This window comes from Dermacentor variabilis, chromosome 8 (genome assembly GCF_050947875.1).
Source record: "Dermacentor variabilis isolate Ectoservices chromosome 8, ASM5094787v1, whole genome shotgun sequence".
NCBI classification, from domain to species: domain Eukaryota; kingdom Metazoa; phylum Arthropoda; class Arachnida; order Ixodida; family Ixodidae; genus Dermacentor; species Dermacentor variabilis.
Window position 1 is genome coordinate 2,597,428 of NC_134575.1, and position 25,003 is coordinate 2,622,430.

General features: G+C 46.1%; 2 protein-coding genes across 6 annotated transcripts in view; one reads left to right on the top strand and one right to left on the bottom strand.

The window, feature by feature from the left end:
* Positions 1 to 25,003, top strand: part of LOC142589524 (uncharacterized) — a 179,697-nt gene that overhangs the window by 26,598 nt on the left and 128,096 nt on the right. The gene's annotated exons all lie outside the window — the stretch shown is intronic.
* Positions 16,910 to 24,291, bottom strand: LOC142589523 (uncharacterized). Of its 5 annotated transcripts, none has more exons than XR_012829887.1 (5): positions 24,182 to 24,291; positions 21,764 to 21,910; positions 20,738 to 20,806; positions 19,602 to 19,682; positions 16,910 to 17,236 (listed from the first exon to the last, which is right to left on the bottom strand). XR_012829887.1 is itself a non-coding variant. In XM_075700926.1 (5 exons), exons 2-5 carry the CDS (start codon positions 21,814 to 21,816, stop codon positions 17,124 to 17,126), a joined length of 312 nt encoding a protein of 103 aa, XP_075557041.1. In that variant the 5' UTR covers positions 21,817 to 21,910; positions 24,182 to 24,291; the 3' UTR covers positions 16,913 to 17,123. The 5 variants fall into 5 exon arrangements, 2 of the variants coding, with proteins under 2 accessions (XP_075557041.1, XP_075557042.1); XM_075700926.1 differs by having other exon boundaries at positions 16,913 to 17,236; positions 21,768 to 21,910; XR_012829888.1 differs by lacking the exon at positions 19,602 to 19,682 and having other exon boundaries at positions 16,913 to 17,236.

Sequence of the window (25,003 nt, forward strand, 5' to 3'; positions counted from 1 at the left end):
TCCATATCCAAGCTATCGCAACCCGGCCGAATGGCGCACACATGACGATAGACCCATCTGCTTTTACTGTGTACGTGTGGGCCAAATCTCTCGCCACTGTCGAAGTTCCTTGCAATCCCACTCTCGACCAAGCTTTCCCGCCTACCGCCGCTCCCCAATGAGACCTCGCCCGCCATCACTCTCCACCGAGGTTGAAGGCGCTCCTGACAACGCTCGAGCCACCGCGACCAGCCGCTCGCCATCACCACATAGTCGCCGCTCCCGTTCGCCCCAGCTGCGTCGCTCTCCATCCCCAGCTTACAGTCGCCGCTCTCCGACGGGAAACTAACTGGGGCAGCTCCTGGAGGTGACGCTGCTCTAGAACCCCGGCCTGAAATTCCTCTGCTGACGCTGCCTACTAATCGGAACCTTCTGGACGTGGAAGGTTTGCTTGTTACAGCACTCATCGACACTGGAGCCCAAATTTCCATCATGAGTGCGGAGCTTCGAACGCGCTTGAAGAAAGTACTGACTCCTGCTCCGACTCGACTGCTCCAGGTCGCCGACGGTGGAACTCCGGCTGTGCTTGGAATGTGTACTGTTCGTGTCAGTGTCACCGGTCGCCACACGTCCGTTTTGTTTAGTGTGCTCGAACGTTGCCCTCACAATGTTATCCTCGGACTCAACTTTTTGGCCGCCCATTCTGCTCTGATTGACTGTTCCGCCGGCGTTGTACAACTTAACCTACCACTACCTGTCGCCGTTGTCCTTCCAGCTCAAGCTCCAACTCAGCTTTGTTCCGCAGATTTTATACGCCTGCCATCTCTTGCAGCAACCTGCATCCCTGTCTTAGCCTGCCCACCTGTACCTCACGGAGACTATGTCCTTACTCCCGCAACTTCAGTCCTGCTTTCTCACAATGTCTCCGTCCCACACACCATCGTTTCTGTTACGGACAATCAGACATGTCTTCCCATCCTAAATTTCGGACAGTGCCCACAAGTACTTCCTCGAGGCATGTCTCTAGCCACGTTGTCACCGACTCACGAGTGCCACATTTCCGCTCTATCTGTTGCGCCGTCTTCGACCAATGCTCATTCTGCGCCTTCTGCATCAGCCCCGACCGACGACTTTACAAAGATGATTGCACCGGACCTCTCAACCAAACAAGCCGCAGAGCTCCGTGGCCTCCTCAAGTCCTACTCCGACATTTTCGACCTGAACGATCGCCCTTTGTGTCAAACTACGGGCGTGAAGCATCGTATAAATACTGGCGATGCAGCACCTGTTCGCCGACGCCCATACCGGGTGTCGCCTTTTGAGCGACAAGTTATCCAGAGCGAGGTTGACAAGATGCTTGCCAAAGGGATTATTGAACACTCTTCCAGCCCGTGGGCGTCCCCTGTTGTTCTCGTCAGAAAGAAGAATAACAGCTGGCGATTCTGCATTGACTATCGTCATCTAAACACGATCACCAAGAAAGATGTATATCCACTTCCCCGCATTGACGATGCTCTGGATTGTCTCCACGGTGCCACTTATTTTTCATCTATAGACCTTCGCTCTGGATATTGGCAAATTGCCGTGGATGAAATGGCCCGTGAAAAGACCGCATTCTTCACACGAGACGGCCTATATCAGTTCCGGGTAACGCCTTTTGGCTTGCGCAATGCCCCCGCGGCCTTTGAATGGATGATGTACATGCTCTTACGTGGTTTGAAATGGTCCATCTGTTTGTGCTACTTGGATGACGTCATCGTGTTCTCTTCAACTTTTGCGACGCATCTTGAAAGTCTTTCATCTGTTCTTTCTGTTTTTCGCACCGCTCGCTTACAGCTCAACTCGTCCAAGTTCCACTTCGGTCACCGCCAAATAACCATGCTCGGACACCTCGTCGATTCATCAGACATTCGCCCCGACCCCGCTAAAGTTCATGCTATGCAGAATTTCCCCGTACCAACTTGTGCCAAAGATGTTAGCAGCTTTATTGGCCTTTGCTCATACTTCCGCAGGTTTGTGGAAAATTTCGCCCATGTTGCCCGTCCCCTGACTGACCTCCTGAAGAAAGACATTCCTTTCTGTTGGGGCTCTGAACAGGCGTCTGCTTTCTCGCAGCTCATTACGCTGCTCACCACACCTCCTGTTCTCGCCCATTTTGACGCCTCCGCTTCGACAGAAATCCGCACTGACGCCAGTGTCTCCCACATCGGCGCAGTTTTAGCTCAACACCAATGTGGGCACGACCGCGTCATCGCCTACGCCAGCCGCCTCCTCTCTCCGGTAGAGCGCAATTACTCGATTACTGAGCGCGAGTGTCTCGCCCTCGTTTGGGCGGTGGGCAAGTTCCGACCCTACATATATGGTGGACCATTTACAGTTACAACCGACCACCACGCCCTTTGTTGGCTTTCCTCCCTCAAGGATCCCACTGGACGCCTCGGTCGCTGGGCCCTACGGCTACAGGAATACACATACACTGTGGTCTGCAAGTCGGGTCGTCTACATCAGGACGCCGACTGCCTGTCTTGTCATCCCGTCGATGTACCGGACGGTTTAGTGGATGTGGCACCGATCTGCGTTCTTTCGCTCTCTGCCTTGCAAGACATTGGCGCTGAACAACGACGCGATGAGTCGTTATGCCCCATTATCGAACGCCTGCTCCCTGATCCGTCTGACCCATCCCTTCACATGTTCGTACTACAAATTGGCATCCTGTATCGCCGCAACATGCACCCCGACGGGTCCGAGCTCCTAACCGTCATTCCGTCTCATCTGCGACAGATTGTACTGCAGCAACTGCACGACGTTCCCACCGCTGGACACCTTGGCGTCACGCGGACCTATGACCGAATTCGGCGACGGTTTTTCTGGCGCCGTCTCAACCGCTCCGTCCGACGCCATGTTGCCGCGTGTGAGTCGTGTCAACGCCAGAAAAAGACCAGCTGTGCCTCCCGCCGGACTGCTGCAGCCTTAGGATATACCGGCAGACCCTTTTTTTCGCGTTGGCGTTGATCTTCTCGGACCATTCCTTATATCAAATGACGGAAATAGGTGGATTGCCGTCGCTACGGACTATACAACTAGCTATGCCACTACTAGCGCCCTACCGACCAGCTGTGCCACAGACGTCGCTGATTTCTTGCTTCACGACGTTACCTTGCACCACGGTGCACCTCGTAAACTTCTCACCGATCGCGGCAGATACTTTCTTGCCAAAGTCATAGACGACCTACTTCGATCACGTGCTACTAAACACAAACTTACTACCGCTTACCATCCTCAAACTAACGGTCTTACCGAACGCTTGTACCGCACATTATCTGACATGTTATCAATGTATGTTTCCTCCAATCATCGCGACTGGGACATTGCTCTACCATTTGTCACGTTCGCCTACAATTCCTCGCGCCACGACACAGCTGGATATTCACCCTTCTATCTCCTCTTCGGCCGTGAGCCGACTTTGCCTTTCGAGACTCTCCTTTCGACCACACTCGACTCGCCCACAGAGTACACTCGGGATGTCATAGCCACAGCGACCCAAGCACGCCAGATTGCCCGCATTCGTCTTTCTGCTTCACAGACACGCCGGAAGTGCCGTTACGACCAGCGCCATCCCGACGTGCACTACGAACTAGGTGCACTTGAGCTAGTTTGGTATCCAACTCGGCGTGTTGGTCTTACGGAGAAATTCCTCTTACAGTACTATAGCCCTTACCGCATCCTTAAGCTACCGCAAGGGGAACATCTTTCCCGCGGCACTAGCGATCCTCACTAAATTCAAATCACCGGGACGGGCCGTGGAGCTCGTGTGGGTCCCGGCTGACTCGCAAGTGGAAGGCAACGCACTCGCCGACCACTATGCCCAAGAACTGTCAATCCGGGCTGAGGACGAGCCAGAGCTACCGCACCCCGTGACAAGCTACAAAGAAATCACGCAAATGTACAGAAGCGGCAAATGTAGGCTTCCCCGTCCGCATCCTCAACTCAGCCGAATGCAGCAAACGATCGTGCGACGCACGCAAGCGGGGTCGCTAGCGCATCCCGTGCTCTTGCACAAGATGTTCCCAACAGAGCATGACACTTCATGCCTTTTTTTGCAGACGTTCAAAAAGCACTCTAGCGCACATCCTTGCAGAGTGCACTAAGCTCAAGAACCCCCCACCATCCCTACCCCCCACCCTCCCCAGCCCCAACCCCCCCGAGCGTTGGGAGACCTTGTTGTTCAGCCCCGACCTACCGACCCAGCTCGCGCTGGCGGCTAGAGGCCAGGAACTGCTGGACGCATATGGGACCTGAGAAGGTTCCAGCCCATCTGGTGCCAGCGCGCACCAATCGTCACTAAGGGCTCAGTACAAAAGTTGATTCTCTCTCTCTTACCGCATCCTTCGCCAGGTGACCCCTGTCACGTATGAAGTGTCTCCGCTGGATGCCACGGTGCCTTCACTTCTATCCACGTCAGCCGCCTCAAACCCTACCTTTCTCAGACCGATGAGCTGCGCCAATAAGGTGCTTTTTCCGACGGGGGTGATGTCACAGTCGGTAATGTGGGAAAAGGAGGGCGATGATGAGTGTAGTATTATCGCTGCTCTACGCTTGCTGGCTCAGCCATTAAAAGCCATCTGTAAATAGACGCACGCTTTTTCCTTCCCGTAACACTATATATATATATATATATATATATATATATATATATATATATATATATATATATATATATATATATATATCATAATTCGTAATATGGCCATTTTACCTATATGCACCCTAAAATTTGGAGCTGACAGCATCAATAATTTGCACACTTTCTTCTTTGTTTAACGTTATACCGCTCTTCCTGCCGATCACACCACTTTGTTAATGTTAGCTAAATCAATGTGTGTTGTTGAACCAATATAATTCCGCTTTCGTATTAATGCGAAAGCAGTATATGCCCCATGAAGCGTAAAATCCGGCGTCCGTTGTTATCATCGGATGGTACGAAAACCCGCGTGACCAAGTGATGACGTCACGTTCCTGGCACAGGACCTGCTGCGGCTCGCACTGCAATATGCCACGATGAAGAGCCACGGCGTCGGGCCTGGCCCTCTCGCAAACTTCGATCAATGTGAATAAAAACGGATTAGCGTATATTAAGATAGATTGAAGTGGATTAAAATGGAATAAAGTGAAGTTTTAAGGTGCTAACTGAGACAAGTCCCGATGTTTTCGCATTCAGATCTCGTAAGGATACTTAAGTGAATGTAAGCCTTATAAAATAAGGTGTATGTAAGCTTGAGTCTTTTCACGAATCTGTCGATTGCAACCGTTGTATGGGAGAAATTCAGAGCTTGCATTAATCCGTTTGGGCGCGGCCGTGTATCAATATTTGTTTGCTTTTTAACAGGCTCGCTATCGAGCTCCGTAATAGTGTTTCTGAAGAGCTGTGTAATATCAATCTGATCTGTTTGCTCTATTTGCATACATTGCAGCAATGGCTCGAGAAGTGCTACAAGTATTTAAAATATATGCAAAGTTTGCAGGAAGGTGCCTTAGTCTTCATAGCCGTCATTGACAAATGTAAATTGTATTCGTATACCCCAATAGCCTTCGCCCATGAAACGAGTCATTGCTGTGCACGAACCTTCGTTACGCAGTGTGGAGACAAGGTTTTAGTTATATGGGACAGTTCAAAATAGCTGCGATATTTTGGCACTGCTTTCTGAGTATCCCTTCGTCATATCTTATTAGCGCCGAGAATTACTTGTCGCGATAACGATAAGATAACGTGATAAGAAAACGATACTTTCGTTGTCCTTCTCCTTCAACACTCCTACGTGCCGTTTGTCGTGTTCTTGATGATGCCTTTCTGTCCTTGATTTCAGTTTCTGAGCTACCGTCTTTCCAGCATGTTTTTGAAAGCAGCGCTTCTGTCTCCACACGAGCTCGACTCTTCTTTCTGCGTTGCCTGGTTAAGTGATCGACAGGGAAAGTCAGCATCCATAAAAAGAATCGTTTCACTTCGAAAAGAAAATTAAAATAAAACCGCAGACTATTTCAAGCCTACGCCGTCACGGCAAGAGGAGGAACCAAGATGCATTCGAAAAAAAATCTACAGTTGCAGAAAAGCACACGTCCCGCGTGCAAAGAAATGCCGAAATACGGTAGAACAGCGGCATAGACACAATCAACCCGCATTCGGTAACCCCAACGGTTCCTCGTGCACACAAAACTTTTGACATTCCTAAGGAAAAGCAAAAGAAAGCAGAAAGTGTGAGGCTCAAGCCAACGAAATACATTAGGCTCACCGGAATTTAAGAAACAGTACGAGATAAATTCGATAAATACGAGATAAGGTTCTAGAGAAACTGGCCACCCTGTATACGCAATGCCTCATGACCTCGAGCGTACCGGAATCTTGAAAGAACGCAAACATAATCCTAATCCAGAAGAAAGGGGACGCCAAAGACTTGAAAAATTATAGACCGATCAGCTTACTGTCCGTTGCCTACACACTATTTACTAAGGTAATCGCAAATAGAATCAGGAACACCTTAGACTTCTGCCAAGCAAAGGACCAGGCAGGATTCCGTAAAGGCTACTCAACAATAGATCATATTCACACTATCAATCAGGTGATAGAGAAATGTGCGGAATATAACCAACCCTTATATATAGCTTTCATTGATTACGAGAAAGCGTTTGATTCTGTCGGAACCTCAGCAGTCATGGAGGCATTGCGGAATCAGGGTGTAGACGAGCCGTATGTAAAAATACTGAAAGATATTTATAGCCGCTCCACAGCCACCGTAGTCCTCCATAAAGCAAGCAACAAAATCCCAATAAAGAAAGGCGTCAGGCAGGGAGATACGATATCTCCGATGCTATTCACAGCGTATTTACAGGAGGTATTCAGAGACCTGGATTGGGAAGAATTGGGGATAAAAGTTAATGGAGAATACCTTAGTAACTTGCGATTCGCTGATGATATTGCCTTGCTTAGTAATTCAGGGGACCAATTGCAATGCATTCTCACTGACCTGGAGAGGCAAAGCAGAAGAGTGGGTCTAAAAATTAATCTGCAGAAAACTAAAGTAATGCTTAACAGTCTCGGAAGAGAACAGCAATTTACAATAGGCAGCGAGGCACTGGAAGTCCTAAGGGAATACATCTACTTAGGGCAGGTAGTGACGGCGGATCCGGATCATGAGACGGAAATAATCAGAAGAATAAGAATGGGCTGGGGTGCGTTTGGCAGGCATTCTCAGATCATGAACAGCAGGTTGCCATTATCCCTCAAGAGAAAAGTATATAATAGCTGTGTCTTACCAGTACTCACCTACGGAACAGAAACCTGGAGGCTTACGAAAAGGGTTCTACTCAAATTGACGACGACGCACCGAGCTATGGAAAGAAGAATGATAGGTGTAACGTTAAGGGATAAGAAAAGAGCAGATTGGGTGAGGGAACAAACGCGAGTTAATGACATCTTAGTTGAAATCAAGAAAAAGAAATGGGCATGGGCAGGACATGTAATGAGGAGGGAAGATAACCGATGGTCATTAAGGGTTACGGACTGGATCCCAAGGGAAGGGAAGCGTAGCAGGGGGCGGCAGAAAGTTAGGTGGGCGGATGAGATTAAGAAGTTTGCAGGCATGGCATGGCCACAATTAGTACATGACCGGGGTTGTTGGAGAAGTATGGGAGAGGCCTTTGCCCTGCAGTGGGCGTAACCAGGCTGATGATGATTATGATGATGATGACGAGATAAATCGCATCTACAAGTGAGAAATGTATGTTGGGAACAACTGGGCCAAATTTTAGAATTCGCTGTATGTTGAATTTGTGTTTCATCATTCGATGTAGCTCCGTAGCAATTATCAACCCTGGAGTGAAGCCCGCAGTTTCTGTTTGTGGGCAGACGCTGTTTGCGCCGAGAGCGGGGATTGGCTTGCGCAGTGCTTTACGGCCCGAGATACGGCCTGGTAGGAGCACATTTGTGCAGCACCGCTGAAGCTACAGCTTGCGGCATCCAATCAGAATTTAGAACGTGCTCTGCGCCATCCAAGCCTGCTTTCTTGAAGAGAGAGCAGACAATGCGCTGTAGATTTTGATCTGCGAACATCAGTAATTATATCTGAAGGTATGTTCGCCCATACGTCGAACCCCCCACATCCCCTAATGCTTTCGCGCAAACGCGAAAGCGTTAGTTGTCACCGCACCACCCGTTCGGTTGCACTGAATAAAAAAACGTACGAGAGATAGACTTATGTTGTGGCAACAGTGCTACATAAAGCAGCCTGAATTAGTCGCATTCTAGAATGAATAATTTATTAATACGCAATGTGACCCATAGCCTACAGTGTCACGTTTGATGTAGAGCTCACTCATGACGAACAGCCGAAATACCGAGTAACTCGAGCACTATTTCATTCTGTGCACTGTACTCTCGGGCAACTTTCTGTGACACTGAAGGGAAAGCTGCGGAAGCAAAGTGAGGGCGCTTCTGAAAAGAGTCCCGCGTTTTAATCCACGTTAGTTCAAGCAAGAGAAGAGAAAGCATAAACACTTCATTAGCAACAGTTAAATCAGATAAAACACACCACTGAATGTAACAGTTTACTCATGTTGCGGATTTTCCCTTCCGCGTGTGGGCAAACGCGAAACTGCAGCATGTGAAGCTGCGTCGATTCAGCGTCTGTTCCGAGCAATCAAAAGAACTGTCAAACGCTGGAGGACTACTTGGCGCCGTAACACATGTGCAGCAGCCACGCACCCGTAGCTTTCCCTTCATTGCCACAGAAAGTTGTCTGCGAGTATAGTTACTGTCTTAGCAAACCTTGCAGCTTTCACAGTGCTGCAGGCTTTTAGTTGGACAACCTATGAGTGGCCGCCTTGCCTCTTTCGATGAGCCAAGCGCTATAAAAGGAGCTTAGTGCTCGGAAAGATGCGGGTATTTTTTACGACTCCGTTATCCCTCAAAAGGAATCCTGTTGAGGGGACGGACAGACTCAGCCGTTCTTCAACACAATTTCGGCAGGGCGCCATATAATGAGGGGAGTCAATGTCAGGGACCACAGTTATCACACACACAAACATGCACGCACACTTCATTTCTCTTGTCTCGCACTTTATTATTTTCTACATTTCAATTTCAGCCACAGGTAATTTCCCCGATGCTTTCCATAGCTTCGTATGTGTGTTGTGCTGGAGATGACCGACCGGCGCCAGCACGGTGAAGTGTGGAAGAGGAAGGCGAACTTGCGCTGCAACCTCGATAGGTGTCCAGCTGAGAGTGCCCCGTTTTCATGGTCTTCTGTCAGGTGCCCTGCAGACTCAGAAAAACATTCCGCGGCATTTTGTGGAGGTGCTGCGTACTCGTCTTCACCGCCGTGCAGTTCCGAAGCCGTACGTTGCCATCTGCCTCCACAATGACCGACGACGCTGGCCCCTCGCAAGCGCCCGCTCCAGCCCCCACGGCTGTCATGGGTTCGGGTGGGGTACGTGGGCGCGACCCTGCTAGCTTCAGAGTCACCGACGATCACGGCGTGGAGAGAACCGCCTTGCAGAGTATGAACGCGTCAATCTTTATATATGTGGACGAACATATGATATTTATTCACAAATCACGCGCGTCACAGACATGTGAAGACATTGTTGACTGCTTTTAAAATAAAGGAATAGGTGTAGAATTCACTTCCGAGCTGCCATGTAATGATAATAGCTTGCAGTTATTTGACGTGTGCATGAATTTTGTTGCTAAGCAAGAGGTCGCGCGATCGAATCCCAGCCACGGCGGCCGCATTTCGATGGGGGCGAAATGCGAAAACACCCGTGTACTTAGATTTAGGTGCACGTTAAAGAACTCCAGGTAGTCCAAATTTCCGGAGTCCTCCACGACGGCGTTCCTCATAATCAGAAAGTGGTTTTGGCACGTAATACCCCATAATTTAATTTTTTGTTTTGTTTTATCGTGCCTAGGCGTCACCTTGGAACAAATTTGCGTGCACAAGCTCCGCACGAGTTTCCACATGCAAGTGGATCGCCTTGAGGCTGCGGTTAATCCTGTGCACCTCATCGCATAAGTTTGTGAAAACCTCGTGCGAGTTGTAAAGGAAGAAAAATACGGGCGTGGTCCTTCTGGGCATATAATGAAGGAAACAGGAATTTGGCAGTTATTCAATATATGCACACAAAACTGTCGCATGGCCTAAAGAATGTGGAAAGCGGTATTGCGTGTGGGCGGTATTTTCTGCACCACACAGGCTTAGCCGCATTTGTTCTGTTGTGCACAGGAGGGCACAGGGCACATCATTGGGTAATTGGAAATGCAGCCAAAAGCATGTGAATATTTTTTCGATTGTGTTCGAGAATGGTGTACAAAATTCTCACTTTCTGTGGTCATATGTACATTGGTCATACGTATGTCAATCGTGCCTCTGTCTCTGAAAACACGGTCATTTTGTTCCGTAAACTTGACCAAACCACACGAGAAATCTCTGGAGCCTTTCATATCACCACAAATGCACGATGCGTCCATTATTTGTAGACATACATATATGTTTCCGTACGTGCGCTGAAGTAGTCAGTGAGCGCGTGTTGTGCGCGCTCATTTTCTTCTTCCGATGTCTGTCTTGTGCTCCAAGTTTTCTAATAATGCAATACTATCTAGCCCACTCAGCCATCCTATTACTGTACTACAAACATTCCTATTTTTGTGTCTGTCATACAGGGCCTAGATTTATGCCAAGCTACCTCGTACATATGTCATTGCTGCTCACTGCCGAATTGTAACACAGGGGGCTGGGCTTAGTCAAGCTGCCGTATATAATCTAGTAAAAAGTGGTTATTGCGCTAAAGAGACACGGACAACATAAGTAGACGTGGACAGGATGCGCGCAGTCGCTTCACTCAGAAGTCCACTTCTACTTCTGTTGTTAAAGCGGACGTTTGGGCGAGTTGGTAAGCCATATTTGAAACAGAATAGCGCAGTTCTGACGGGGACAATGAGGGAGACACAATAAAGCAATAAAGTTCATTTGCAAGTCAGCGCTCGTCCGTGTCGTGTCTCCCTCCTTGTCCCCGTCAAAACCACGCTGTTCTGTTTCAAATACTTCTGTTGTCCGTGTGCTTTTAGCGCAATAAACCCTTAGTACAAGATGAACTTCCGCCAACTAGACCAAGTTGCCGCTCTAGTTAAAGCTGAAGTTGAGCAGCTTTTTCTCGTCACCGCCTTTCTCTTCGATTGATTGATTGATTGATTGATTGATTGATTGATTGATTGATTGATTGATTGATTGATTGATTGATTGATTGATTGATTGATTGATTGATTGATTGATTGATTGATTGATTGATTGATTGATTGATTGAAGCAGTCGTCTGAAGAAGCGTCAAGAAAGAACTTGTAGCGGCGCGACTATCTTATCCAGAGCCGGCGAAGACCGCTCTGGATGAGATAGTCGAACATACGGCAGCGGCCACGGCATCGACCGCTCCCAGGATCCCGCGGCACCGTGGCCCGGCCGGCCTACATAAACAGCGATTACGGCGGCTTTCGCTCCGCCTTCCGCTAATTTGTGACCCGGGAGACGGAGCCAAATCATGCCACCGTCAGCGCACTGACTATATATATATATATATATATATATACCGAGCCTTGAGTGACGTGGCCTCACGCGGTCCGCAGACGTACCGCTGTTGTAGGGTGTCCGGGAATCCTACATCGACATGCCGGGACATCGGGTTCATCCAGCTGAACAGCCACTTCCCTCTTAACCAGGCTCCAGGCTCCAGCTGCCACACTCTAAAAACTAAGGGAGTGCCGGGCACTCTCTTTGAGGGAGTAGCTGCTTGTCCCATATTTCACTCTCTTTTCGAGAGTAGATCGACCCTCTTTGAGAGAGAGTAGGTCAACTCCTCCTGACAGAGTTTTGTTACTCCACCGCAAGGGATTGCTAGTATTCTTCCGCAGAGTGATAATACTCTTCCCACGGGGAGTGCTAGTACTCTTCCGCAGAGTGCTAATACTCTCCCCGCAGGGTTAATAGTACACCGCCAGACCGAGTACTTCTACTCTCCCAAACAGAGTGCTTGTACTCCTTCAGAACAGAGTGCTAGTACTCTTCCCAATACCCTCTTAGCCAAGTCCTGGTCACGCATGCAGGCAGGAAATCAGATCAAATTAGGGCCGCTGATATACTGTTCCCTAGGCGGCTCCTCAGAGACACTGGCCCGATTCCAAGCGGCCTTCAGAATAGGCGTGAGCAAATTTATGCAGGATTTTAAAGTCATTTTTTCCTGGCTATTTGCTGCCTACCGTGAGGCGTGACTGCTCTGAAGCGGCCTATGCGTATGCGTCACGGACGCCACTGAGGAGAAAAAAAGCGAATTAACACTTAATCCGCAAATAGCTTCGCAAATTTCACAATCAGGAGTCGCACAATCTAATTAGAATACAGTTGTCAAGGGAATCACATACTTATCAAGAATCACAATGCTCTATCCATCATGTGAATTCGAACCCGCGTACACTCGCATTTGTACAATTCAAAACACACATCATAACAATTACACCACAGCGCCGCCACGCCCAGTCGTATTCTTTTAGAGGTTATATATATACCAAACGTATTTGATGAATCGGCTGTGGTGAGTGGGGTTTCTCTGCAGTGTGCTGTGCTGTTGTGTACTGGAATACGTGTGCGTTTGCATCATTTCCATTCCTTGCTACGACTAACGAAGGAAGACAACGTGAGAACTATTCACGGCTTGTCGTCACCGCAGGAAAATAACAAATGTGCCGTTCAGCTCATGATCGAGTGCTTTTCCAGTCCATGCATTATATGTTCTCCAAAATACGCGGATACAAAGTATTGCGCCAACCATCCACGTATGTGAATTTAATTCGCGCGTATACTGGTGAGCAACTGCGACGCCAGTACCAGGCATTTCGACGTGCCTCACGCTGCCGTGTAGGCGTTCTTTTCAAGTGCATTAGTTTAGAGTTTGGTTCAGTCCGCTGTGAGCTGTTGTCCTGCATTAGCAGCGGATCGTTAGCGTTTTGAAGCGCATGCATTCCAGCATTTGGAGACTGCTTATGCCGATAGCCGCGTCAAATGCATTGGCACGCATGTTTAAATGACTAATGTGTCCACTTGTTACGCGTGCACTGCTCGTATCCTGTGGCAGTGCTCGTTCTAAAAGCTTCGAAGACCATCTACACTCATGCGTGTGTTCAATTTATATATGCACAGGATGGACTTGCCGGCTAGTTGGTTGAGCATTTTAGGACGACGCAAAAACATGCCACACCACGAAGCGCTGGTGTGGTTGATGCTTTTTTTCGTCCTTGTGTTTGCGCTGTTTCTTCTTCCACGATACACGCACACCACAGGTACGCGAAAGTTTAGGAGCATAAGTGGTTAACTCTGTTTTCCCCGTTTTCTCTCAGTGTCAATGGCACAGTGCGTTGCCCGGAATTGTGCACGCTTACCCCCATATGCAGAAATGCATCATAACTTGAAGCCCATGCTTGACTTGATCTAAACGACGCAAGTCGTGAACGCACCAAAAGAAAGGCAGTGAGCGTCTTGGGGGACGTTCGCACCAGGCGTCGTTTATATCAAGTCAAGCATGAGCTTTGTATTAAGATACATTTCTGAATACGGGGGCTAGACATCTGCTTCTTCCAGAAAATGTCGAAGAAACGCCCGCCAAAACCAGGCACATTCGTAAACTTAACTAGGCAGTACGAAGCTCCATAGAAAAAAAGAAGAGTGGTATTAAAAGCTTTCAGTATTTTTCTTTACTCCAAAATAGTTGCGCTCTCGTGGCTTCACTGTACAGAGATAGTGCAGCGTTCGCTAGAAAGCATGAATTTCCTAACTCCATGCCAAAATAAGCTTGTAAAATTATTTAGGTGCTAGAATCCAGGGTTTGTAGCGAGCCTTGAAAATCCTTCATTTCTAAAATGCCATTTTCAAGGCATTGAAAACCCTTGAATTTTTAGAAGTACTGGAAAGTCCTTAAACTTGTACACTCGGCTAGACTTAGCAGACATTGCCAAGCGCTTTTTTTCCCTTCTGTGACACTCTTTCGCATGTCACAGAAAATTGTCTCTGGAGGTAATAGAAGGAAAGCGACATCCTTAAAGTTGAAATTACAAAGGAGCTGCAGATACCAGTTTTATGCACATGGAACCGGCGACAAATGTGCTTGGAGGAGCAGAAGCAGGAAGCTCAACAGTTGAGGCATTCAAAGAGAAGCCGTGAAGAGTAAATTGAGAGCGACAGACACAATAAAAAGAAATTAGAAATGACTATTGCTTATTTGATGGTGAAAAAAGCCGAGGCAACAGATGACATCACATACACTGTCAAACCAAACAGTATTCAAAAACTGCAAATGTTGCAGGTCCAAGTAGTTAATTGTGCTATTGCAGAAAAACTTTGAGCGCTTTCTTGAAATGCTTCCTTGTGTGCGTTTAGTGGTGGGCGGTGAAAGGCAAATTAGCAGTCTTTCAAATGTTTGAAATCACTGAAATGCAATTTGTTTTGTTTTCTTTTGTTTGCATTAAAGTTAACGGTGTTCTTGAACAAGTTATTGCCTGTCCAAACTACTACACACATTGCACGAGGTCCTTGAAGTTACTGTGTCGGGGCCTCGAAAGTCCTTGAAAACCATTGAATTTTTTTCTTCAATATTGCTACGAACCCAGTAGAACTGTCATGGAGTAAAAACCTTGGCTGAACAGGGGCTTATACGCAGAGCACAGGAAGACTAGAAATGCAGTAGTAGGCATGGAGGGCCCTGAAAAAAATGTGCCACATCCGCTCGTCTGCCTTGTTTCTGCACAGACTGTCGCATTTTTAATAGAAGTGCACTTTCTGTTCTACTCCAATAAACGCAACATTACGAACTCCAGTGTGGGGCAGTCCTTCAGCCAGTGCAGAACTTTTTCTGTACATCCGAGTCAGCTCTGTCATTTTTCCAGCATTGTAGTACAAGATTTGTTAAACTGGTTTAGCAGAATATGAGCAGTATACTCTTAAATTAGCTGTTTATTTGTATGCACAAGTTCAGGTCCTCAGTTTGGTTGCATGACAAATTGCCATACCTCAATAGATACAAGAAACAATTTTATTACAGTTTAATAAAATCCAAACAGTAATAATCACAACAATATAATGACATACATTTCTTTTGGTACGTATACAGCCCATGTCCTGGCAGTGTATAAATTCAACTATACACCGCAAGTACTGTGTCCTGACCACTATTATTCACATGTGTAAAACCATCACAGCAATTCAACAAATATCACAGTAATTAGTGACATACACTTTGTAACTGCTTTACATGAGCATAATGTATATAAATGGTCCCTGTGTACCTACGCATGACTAGTGCCACCCGAGTACTATTACTCACAGGTGTAAAACCAACAAAGCAGTTTTTTAAAAAATATCACAGCGCTTAGTGACGTACATGCTGTAACTCCCTTGTAGAAACTTAATACAAACACGTGAGGACACAGAAAGCTAGCAGTGGGCATACATGGGAATACCACCGCCTCAATACTAATTCACAAGTGTAAAACCAACCAAGCAGTTCTTTAAAGAATATCACAATGCTTAGTGACATACATTTTCTAACTAGCTTATATAAGCTTTATACAAACATGAGAACATACACAAAGCTAGCGGTGCACCCGCATAGAAGTGCGGCCATCTGAACACGATTATTTGCAAGTGTAAGCTCAACAGAACAGTTCGTTATAGTGACGCACATTTTGTAACTGCCTTATACTACCTTATTGCAAGCACAAGAATGCAGAAAAATATAAATTAAAAACTTGCTGTATGCATACACAAACAGATCAACACAAATGGTAAACACCGCTTTGAAGACAAATGTGACTGTGGCAAAGCACAGTGCTGTGCCGGTTGAAATTGCCACCCACAAAAGTATTGAGCAATGCTTAAACCACAGGCAATAAAGTGCTGAAAGACTGCGTCTCTAACGTAACTATTTTAATTCAAATTTCTTGAATATAGGGCTCGCTTGCAGGTAAGGCATCTGATCCAACTGACCTGATTTTACACCTGCTACATGCATACAATGCACTCAGATATAACTGGTAATAATAATTATAAAAGGCATTTAAAAACTTGATAGTATGATGAAGATGCATGACTAGAAAAGTTCTGTCCCCCTCGTACTTGTTAAAAAGGTGTAAGTACGACACATGTTCTTTTTTTCCTCAATTTTTGCATTAATGGACAGCTGGGAACCTCGAACCGACACAAAAAAAAAGATACTGCTATGTTAATAGCGTTATGAATAATTTTTTGCGAAAGCTTTTTTACAGACAAGTTGCAGTCTCGTTTCTGGAGGTTGAGCTGTATGTTGCAAAATAACTTGAAAAGTGGTCACATGGGAGCATGACACTATATCATAATGTTAGTTTCAGTTGACTCTCTTGCCCTACAAGTCGCTGCTCACTGTGGCCAGTGATGCAACAGCAGTGTCTGTGTGATTTTCATCACACTTCCGTCCTATGCCATTCTTACCAGAGTTGGCGGCACATAGATACCCAAATTTCGATAGTGTTGCTTTCTCAGGTGGTTGCTTTTGATTTGCTCAATATCAGTTGGCACTTCAGCTGCATCAAACTTCTTTTTTACCTTTTCAACAACAACATCAACAACAATCTTATGACACCTGTGTTGTCCTTCTAGTTGCCTACAAAGACCAGTCAATCTAGCAACAACACTGACAGTCTCTACTATCTTGTAATGGGAGAGAGGTGTGTCCCACCATGTGTTCCACATTGTTGTCACTATGTGGGCTGGCTGGGGAGGCAACAACTGTAATATGTTTGCATTTGCATATATTAAAGTGATGCTTGTACTGTGTTATAACACCTAACTTGCACTTGTTGCACAATAACACTGGCTCACAGTTGTGGTGAAAAGCTTCTGTATGTTGAGCAAATGAGTTGTATCCACTACAAAAAAAGTCAGTGATAGCACACATGTTGCTCTACCAGGCCTGGTGTGGTTCCTTCTGACACTGCTGCTGATGCTGACGCGCTGCTGCTTGCCTCGTACACTGTTGCAGCTGCAGTAGACATGGCAGTCTCTGTATCTATTGCTGCCGTGTCATCTGTCATGGTAACTTCCAAGTGGTATCGGGCTCACTTCTGCAACAGAGATGTTGTTTGCCCCTTGAGGGCTCTCATGATCAGGGCCAATAATTTCGTAGGCATTGTCTCCTGCATCGAAGAACCAATAAGAACAGCATGAATTAATAAACATAGCTCTAAAAAGTATGGACATCAAGACTTAACCACAAGCTTTGCACATAAGTGACCGGGCTTAATGAATAATACTTGCAGGAGGAGTTACACAATTGTTTGTGTATATTACAGTAAAGCCTCATCAGAAGATATTCAAGAGGCATGGGAAACATGTCTCTCGAAACCAAAAATTTTAAGACACTGAGGAGCCAGACTAGATCACATTATTATGCATCATCACTAAAGTATGTTTTGATATATCTGAAGGAATAAATGCTCAGGGTGGCTTAAAGGGCCCCTAAACCACTTCTAGACATTTTTTGAACATTTCAAGTAAACACGCGTATCGAAATCAGAATGCCGTCACGATCGACGAAGCCAAATGCCAGAGTGCGTAGCACTGCCGGAGCACCACAATATGAAGAAAATGACCCCGTGCGCCTCTCTGGACCTATCCTGCACCCCCCAGTTTGTCCTGACGTCACCAGGCTGTCTCTGATGATGTCACCAGTTTCTGGTGCTGTCGATTGGTCAAACGAAAGTGTACGACTGCCGGCAAGGCCTGCAAGCAAATACACACACTCCTTCTTCCTCGTCGCGTTGCGCGCGATGCCATTGTGGGCAGCCAATGGGGGCAAAGAACAGAAACGCCAACAGAAGGGTCTCCCTATGAGGCTCTTCAACACGAGTCACCATACAGTTCCGTTGTATTAGCGCCACTCCTCGCAGGACGACGGGCCAGCGCGGCAGCAACAGAGCTCGTTGGTGTTGGCCTGTCCCGTAACATTTGGAGGTGTACTAGGCAAGGAAAAGACGACACTGTCTATATGGCGTGTACCAGATGAAAGAGTAAAATGAGTGGGGACTACTTTTCGATAATCAAACACACGTAGCTCCACTATTACTGCACCGTTTCGAAAAATTCTGTGGCTACCTGTTCATTGCCTTATTGTGTAGAACTGCAACACCGCAACTAAATTTCAACCTCGGTGGTTTAGAGGCCCTTTAAAGAAGACATTCACAGCTTTTTAGTGACTGTAGATTGTGTTAGCTTCCTTCCCAACTTCTGGAATTTGAACACTTCACTTTGCAAGCCTTGTTGCTCGCACTACCTTTGAAGTGCTCTTAGACGCTCGTCAGCTTCAACTGCCGACACTTTCTGCCCTGCACTGTCCTCGTTGCCCTCCTTTTCTGGTTCATGCTAAAAGAGACATGCGCGATTGACTTGTGTAAGGATTGCGTGATCTTTACGCCCTTCGGAGCACACAAGGTGCACAAAGTGAATGTGTCTGGGTTGTGTGCCTTCGAAGTAGTGAATACTTAAAAAGTCATCCTTAGTAACAAAGGTGTCTCTTGTATACAGTATTGTTAACGTGGCAAACATAGGAAAACCAACCAAACCATTTTCAGATGTCTCTTACAACCAAGTGCATCTTGTAATGAGATTCTACTGTACTGAATATTTTTCAACTATGGATCATCTGCATGTACATATAGTCACAAAGACATGTTGTGTGGAATGGCGAATCGGGAAACAGTTCGTACTCTTACTTTTTGTCCCTAACATAAGCAGCTGATAACAATATGATAAAAAAGCAGGCAATGAGGCTAGAATGGAACATAATCCTTCAGCTCTAAACAGTTTTTTGGGCCCACATCATTCCCTCATATGACATAAGGAAACAACTTGATTGCAGTAATGGCTGCATGTGATCTGAGTTGATTGAAAAACTATACGTAAGGTTGTCCTGCTGGTGATCCTGGCTGCGCGATGCTTCTCATGCTTTTTGGCACGATTCCTTTTTTTCCACTCCACTTTTTTTTCAGATTTTCTCCCCTTTCCCTTCCCCCTTGTGTAAAATAGTACACTTGAAGTATCAAATCTGTTGAACTAACGTGTGTATCAAACCTGTTAACATGTGTGCTTCTCTGTGGTCTGTGTCGTATTTTTGCGCTGCACAATTCAATTCAAGATGAAAGATGGTACGTCCCTGTCTTTAGTTTAATTGTGTGTGTGTGTGTGTGTGTGTGTGTGTGTGTGTGTGTGTGTGTGTGTGTGTGTGTGTGTGTGTGTGTGTGTGTGTGTGTGTGTGTGTGTGTGTGTGTGTGTGTGTGTGTGTGTGTGTCATGTTTTGAAATATATGTACATTCAGGAGTGCCTGCATGCCCTTCTCTCCTGCTCCAGTGACGAAAAGGAGAGCCTGTTTATGTACCATAGTAAAAAATTCAAAGGTTTTCGCTGTGCTCATTACATCCCTTATCATATGGATCTGTCACAATACAGAGTAGCAGTGGTCCATAATACTAGCCCATCCCAACATAATTATAAATTAATACATACCGACATGCTGCGAAACAGCTGTTGCAAAGCCGCTGGTGAAGGCAATTTCTGCAGCACTGCAGTGGTACAGCCGAGTTTCACCTGTATAGTGACAAATCCATATGCGTGTTAGCAACTCAGTAGTTGCTGATGGTTTCATAAGCTTTACACTACACAATAAAGTAATCTAGACAACTTTGTTGGAACAAATGCACATAATTAGGACACCACTTAAACACTAACACGATTAATTGCCCCCAATCTCTCACTCACTAAGGGATAATACTGCGGAAACATCGGTGGAGAGCTCAGATTAACACAGCCCATAAAGGACAAGCGTTCTTTGAGGAAAACAGCTATAACAGCGGTTAGTTTTCTTGATCATTTTATGTGGTAGCTTTGATTTAAATGTCATGCAGTACTATAAAATACGAAGTGTCGCATTTCTAGCAGCAGAAGGCGTCGTCAGGCTCATTGTACAACAGATTTTTGCACTGTTTGTCAGTGAGCCGACACATACAAAGAAAACCGAATTCACACATACATATACAGTGTCAAGTGCACTTCTCCTTCTGAAAACGCAGCCACCAGTTCCAATGTTGCTGAAAGGAAAGGTAATATAAAGCGCGAGACTGCATGGAACTGCCACTTATGACTGTAAATGTACGGTCTGCTGATTGCAGAGGTAGTCACATGCTATTTCTAGTCTCTTTTAGAAGCATTACTAAAGAATAAATTAATATCTATTCATAAGTCACGAATTTCATGCATCCACAGTTCGGCTAAATAACTTGTGAGAAAAAGACATGTTTACCTGGAATAGCAACCTTTTTTCCTGCTGCAAAACTTTCCTTCGAATTAATGAAATAACTTTACAGTGTCATAATGCGTTTCTCGCAACTACTTGCCGGGAGTGGCGAGTTAGTGTTTATATCCGACTCATTGGGCGACAATACTGCCAAACACAAATGCTTCACGAACACGAGAACTCGTCCCTCGCAGAGAATAGCAACCATATATGCCTCTGTGAGACATGATCACACCTTTGTGGTCAAAATGTACATTAGAACGACATCACCATCTCATTAAAAAAAAAAGCCTCCGTACAAGGCAGCCGCCAACTGCATAATGTGAAATTGCAACTGATGTCCACTTACTGGTGGCCTGTGTTTGAGTCACTTTTGGCAGTTGACTGGGTGCTGAGAAATGCACGTCCTGGGTTGTCCCTGCAAAACATACAGGGTTATGTCAAATGTTGAAAATATATATATGCCGGCATTTCATCAGTCGCAAAACAAACGAGTAAACTAATAAACAACTGTAATGTAAACAGAGTACACATCATAAGATAGGCTCTCAACTGTTAATGCATTACGCAAAAAACCTAATGCATAGGAAAGACTATATGTATACACACGAAGCTGACACACAATTTAATTCGCTCTAGGTTTTTCCGTGCAGTATATTCAAATTATTATGTCTCGTGGTTAGAGCAAAATTAGTGTAAATTACGAACTAAATTATCTACCCTGGAAACTTTTCTTCAATATGCACCTGTGCGCGCTTCGAACGAGTAGCGTTGTAAAATTTACGTACATGGCATTTAACATAGTTGCTGAACACGGATTTCCTTTGCCCTGTGTCGTGTACAGTGAGCTACATATATCTGCCCCCCCCCTTTTTGTACTAGCCATACTGCGTGCCATTGCACCTATACGCACGTCAATAAACCTCACGACACAGAAATAAAAAAGCGCCAATCACCCATGCCTGCATGTTGTAGTGGGCCTAACCTAACCAAGCATGGGCTGTTGCTTTTTATAGTAAACACAGGCACCGTGCTCATTGCAAGTATGTATCATGTCGCTAAGCAAATATGCAATTTCATTGTACCACTATTTTTTTATCACATGGATATATCTGTTGAGAGGCAAGACAAAAAGCAGTCACTTCTCAGAACTAATCAGCTTTCTTAAAACACATTTTTAACTTTTCAATGACACTTGCTGCTATGTGTTTGTCTCCAGAGAGCATACTTGATTTGACTTTCCAATCAGAGACATTACATAAATATACCATGTTAAGATGACTGCCTGGAGCACGTGAGAATTTTCATCTTCGTGTAACATACTGTATCTTGATTTTGTTGACATTTGGTCAAATGGTACACCCAATATACCCACATACTAGTTTTCTTGTCCAAATAACATGCCAATGTATTTTGATTTTTTGGCATTGGCTCCTCTGCACTACGTGAAGTCGCGCTGCACTGGCTCTTTCACATCCTCGTGTCCTTGCAGCTGCCTTCTTGCGTTATATAAAGCGGGTGCCTGAAAAATATCGTATGCAAAAGTCAACACAAGGGCATGGTGCAAAACAACATCAAGACAGTCAACGCCATGGCAATAAAAAAGTCTTAGCTCTTAGTCTTCCTAGTGAAATGCATGCAAAACATCCAAATGACTGCAACAGTCAACTGCTAAACTAACTTCAATTTTTAGATTTAAGCAAAAAAACAAATAAACCACAGTTCATCCTTGTTTTTCATGAATGTTAGAATACTCCTGCTAATGAATAGAATATTGGTCATTTTCAGACGTCATAGGTCTGTCATGAGTCTGGTGTATTGCAAACACCACTTGTGACACATCCTAAGCACGTGCCCAGTGTGCCCCCCCCCCCCGCACCATCCCTGGTTGTGCCACTGCTGAAGCCATAATTTCAGGATTATAGCTGCAAACATGATGCTCAGTAGGGATGAAAATATTGTCCTTCAGCTCAATGGATATATGGATGTGCCTATAAAAAAGGGCAACAAGGCTTTTTATGGCAAGCTTACCCACATTTCAATACTAACAAGTTCACTGCGGCCTGCATCTAAGCTTACTAAAAGGCATGAACTTATTTACATGCATGAGGTGCGCAGTGGAGTTCATTTTTGACAGACCCGACTACTGCTGCAGTTTGAAATCTAGCATTTTAGATTCTTGTAGGCATGTAAAAGTTGCAGTTAAACCGCAGTTATTAGTTTATTACACCAACCTATTGTTCTGTGTACGACAGACGGCAACACGGAATTAAAGCAACATTTTATTTTGATATTTTATTTCTCTACTAAAAATATTCAAGCGATAAACACATCTTGATCTGCCATGCTATAGCAAAATGCACACATTACGCTTGTAACCCCCAGAGGAAGGCTGATTTAGCTGTTCATATGACATAACTCTGACACGCCAACTCATATTAGCAAATGCACAGGCATGTCCAAAACAATAAGCGTATGCAAAGCGCCCCTGCAATTGTAATTCCACACAGCAGCCGTTATATTCGATGCCGATGCGTAACTAGCTGCTCGACAATTCACCGAGTTCGTAGACATAAGCATCCTTTCAGTTTCGCACCGTGCACGAAAACCGCAACAGGAGACAAAACCAGACCTATAATCACACCATTTCAACATGAGCAAAAACAGTTCAGTCTTAGGGATAAACACTGTGAGAGCGATTTAGTGCGCGACGGCGACGAGCGACGGCTTCGAGCGACAAAACGGGCCGTCGCTTAACAGATGGCTCGGTTCTGGAAATCTAGAAATCGTCGCTCGTCGCCCAGAAGTTCTATGAGCGACTAGCCAATAGCGCGAAGCCGGAACTGGATGTACGTACATACATCGCTCAAATACTACCGATTGTCGCCCGGAACGAGCAAATGATTCAATTTTTATACGTGCAAGGATAAGGACGTACTGCAAGACCTCCGGAAATATTTTATGCTACTTTTTATAGTAAAATCCATCAACGTAAATTACTAAAGCACGCGTCACGCGTGACTGCAGCCCTCATGCCGGCAACACCGGGGAGGCGTCGCTCAAAATCGTCGCTCGCACGGAGTACGACTTGTAGGCGAAGAGCGAACGCAACAGCTATCTCCGTCGCGTCGCTTGTAGCTGCCGCGCGCAAGATCGCTTATATGGGGTTTATACTTTTTTCAGCATAAAACATGGATTCCTCATGCGTTTTCAGTAAGTTCAAGATAACGCGCCCAACTGACCTCTTGCAGCATGCAGCTGAATGCCTGCGGCAAAGTTTCTAACTAGCACTGGTGCTGCACGTAACTTCAGTGGTCGCAGATTCCCCCTGCGCGAGACACCGTCAAGCGCGCGGTTTATTTATAAAAAAAAAAAGCATGCTGCCAGCAAAATGACGCCTTCTGTTATGTGATTCCTTAGTTCAACAGCGTTCCGTATACAGTAGACTGCCAAACTGAATAAATTCAAACACACAAAACGCACGCTAATCACGCTCCGCATAGGCTCGGAATCACGGGCTGGTGAACTAACCATTTTAAGCGTCCTCTCGCCTGGCGTCTTATTGAACATACCATAGTTCTGGCAGCGTTTGCGATTTTTAAAGCTCTTACGGACAAGGGCAAAGTGATAAAATCACATGCAGTTATCGCGACGACTGGCTTTTTCGATTGACATCGAGAGACAGCGCGTACGCCTAGTCCTTTGTCAATCGCGTCGGCTAAGCGCAGCGACGACTTCCTGGCGATAGCATGACATATACGGAGAATGTGCACCTAAGTTAGAATTCACTTACCGTGGAGGATTTGTTGTTATATCCAAGGCATGACGAACGACTGTCGTGTTTTCGTGGCGACGCGAGATGGCTGAAACACGATCTCCCTCGGCTGGCCTTTGCTCGCTGGACGGTTCAACTTTCTCCGGTGCTGTGTTGTTCCGCGATCTTGAGCGCGCGCGCGCGCGGTGAAGCCACTCCGAGTGAAAAAGTAGAGCGCTCGCTACGCGTTCCATTGAACTGCGGCGGCCTGTTCTCTTAGAAGCAAAACGATGTGTTCTTTGCTCAGCGTGCATGAATGATACATTGCCATGTTCGGGGCCAGCCACCTACAGTTGAAGCAGAAGATTACGCTACGTTTTGTTTTCTATTGCCGCAAGAATCTCTCTTTTCTATTGTCGCAAGAGTCTTTTCACTCTCTCTCTCTGAAGGGGAGAGTGAAAAGCACATTTCACTCTCTCCTTGCTGACAGAGTGAACAATGCATTTCACTCTCCTCGACATTTTGCGAGAGTAAAACGACGCTTTGAAGAGTGAACCGGCAGCTTCACTCCTGCGATACCCTTCCTAGTTTTTAGAGTGCACCCCACGGCCCCGACTTCTACGCGGACTTGCGGCCAGCCGTCATTGCTCACTTTGTCACCTTGAGCGCTCAGTCACAACCGCTCTCGCCATTGGAACCGTCGCGTCATTCTGCGTCCTGTCGTCTCACATCGGCTGCGTCCACCCGTGTCGATCGTCAGCGCGCGCCGGCCCCAGCATCGGGCCGCTGTTCGGCCTCGTTCCCAGCTCAAAGGCAGCTGCGCGACGACTCCTTCCGAGGAATTCACTGGGCCAAACGCGA

Excerpts from the sequence above, each read along its gene's own strand:
- LOC142589523 (XM_075700926.1), bottom strand. The coding sequence starts at position 21,816 with ATGCCAAAAAATCAAAATACATTGGCATGTTATTTGGACAAGAAAACT. Across the intron at positions 19,683-20,737 it reads GACTCAAACACAGGCCACCA|GTGAAACTCGGCTGTACCAC; the intron begins GTAAGTGGACAT and ends GTCACTATACAG. Across the intron at positions 17,237-19,601 it reads AGCTGTTTCGCAGCATGTCG|GAGACAATGCCTACGAAATT; the intron begins GTATGTATTAAT and ends TCTTCGATGCAG.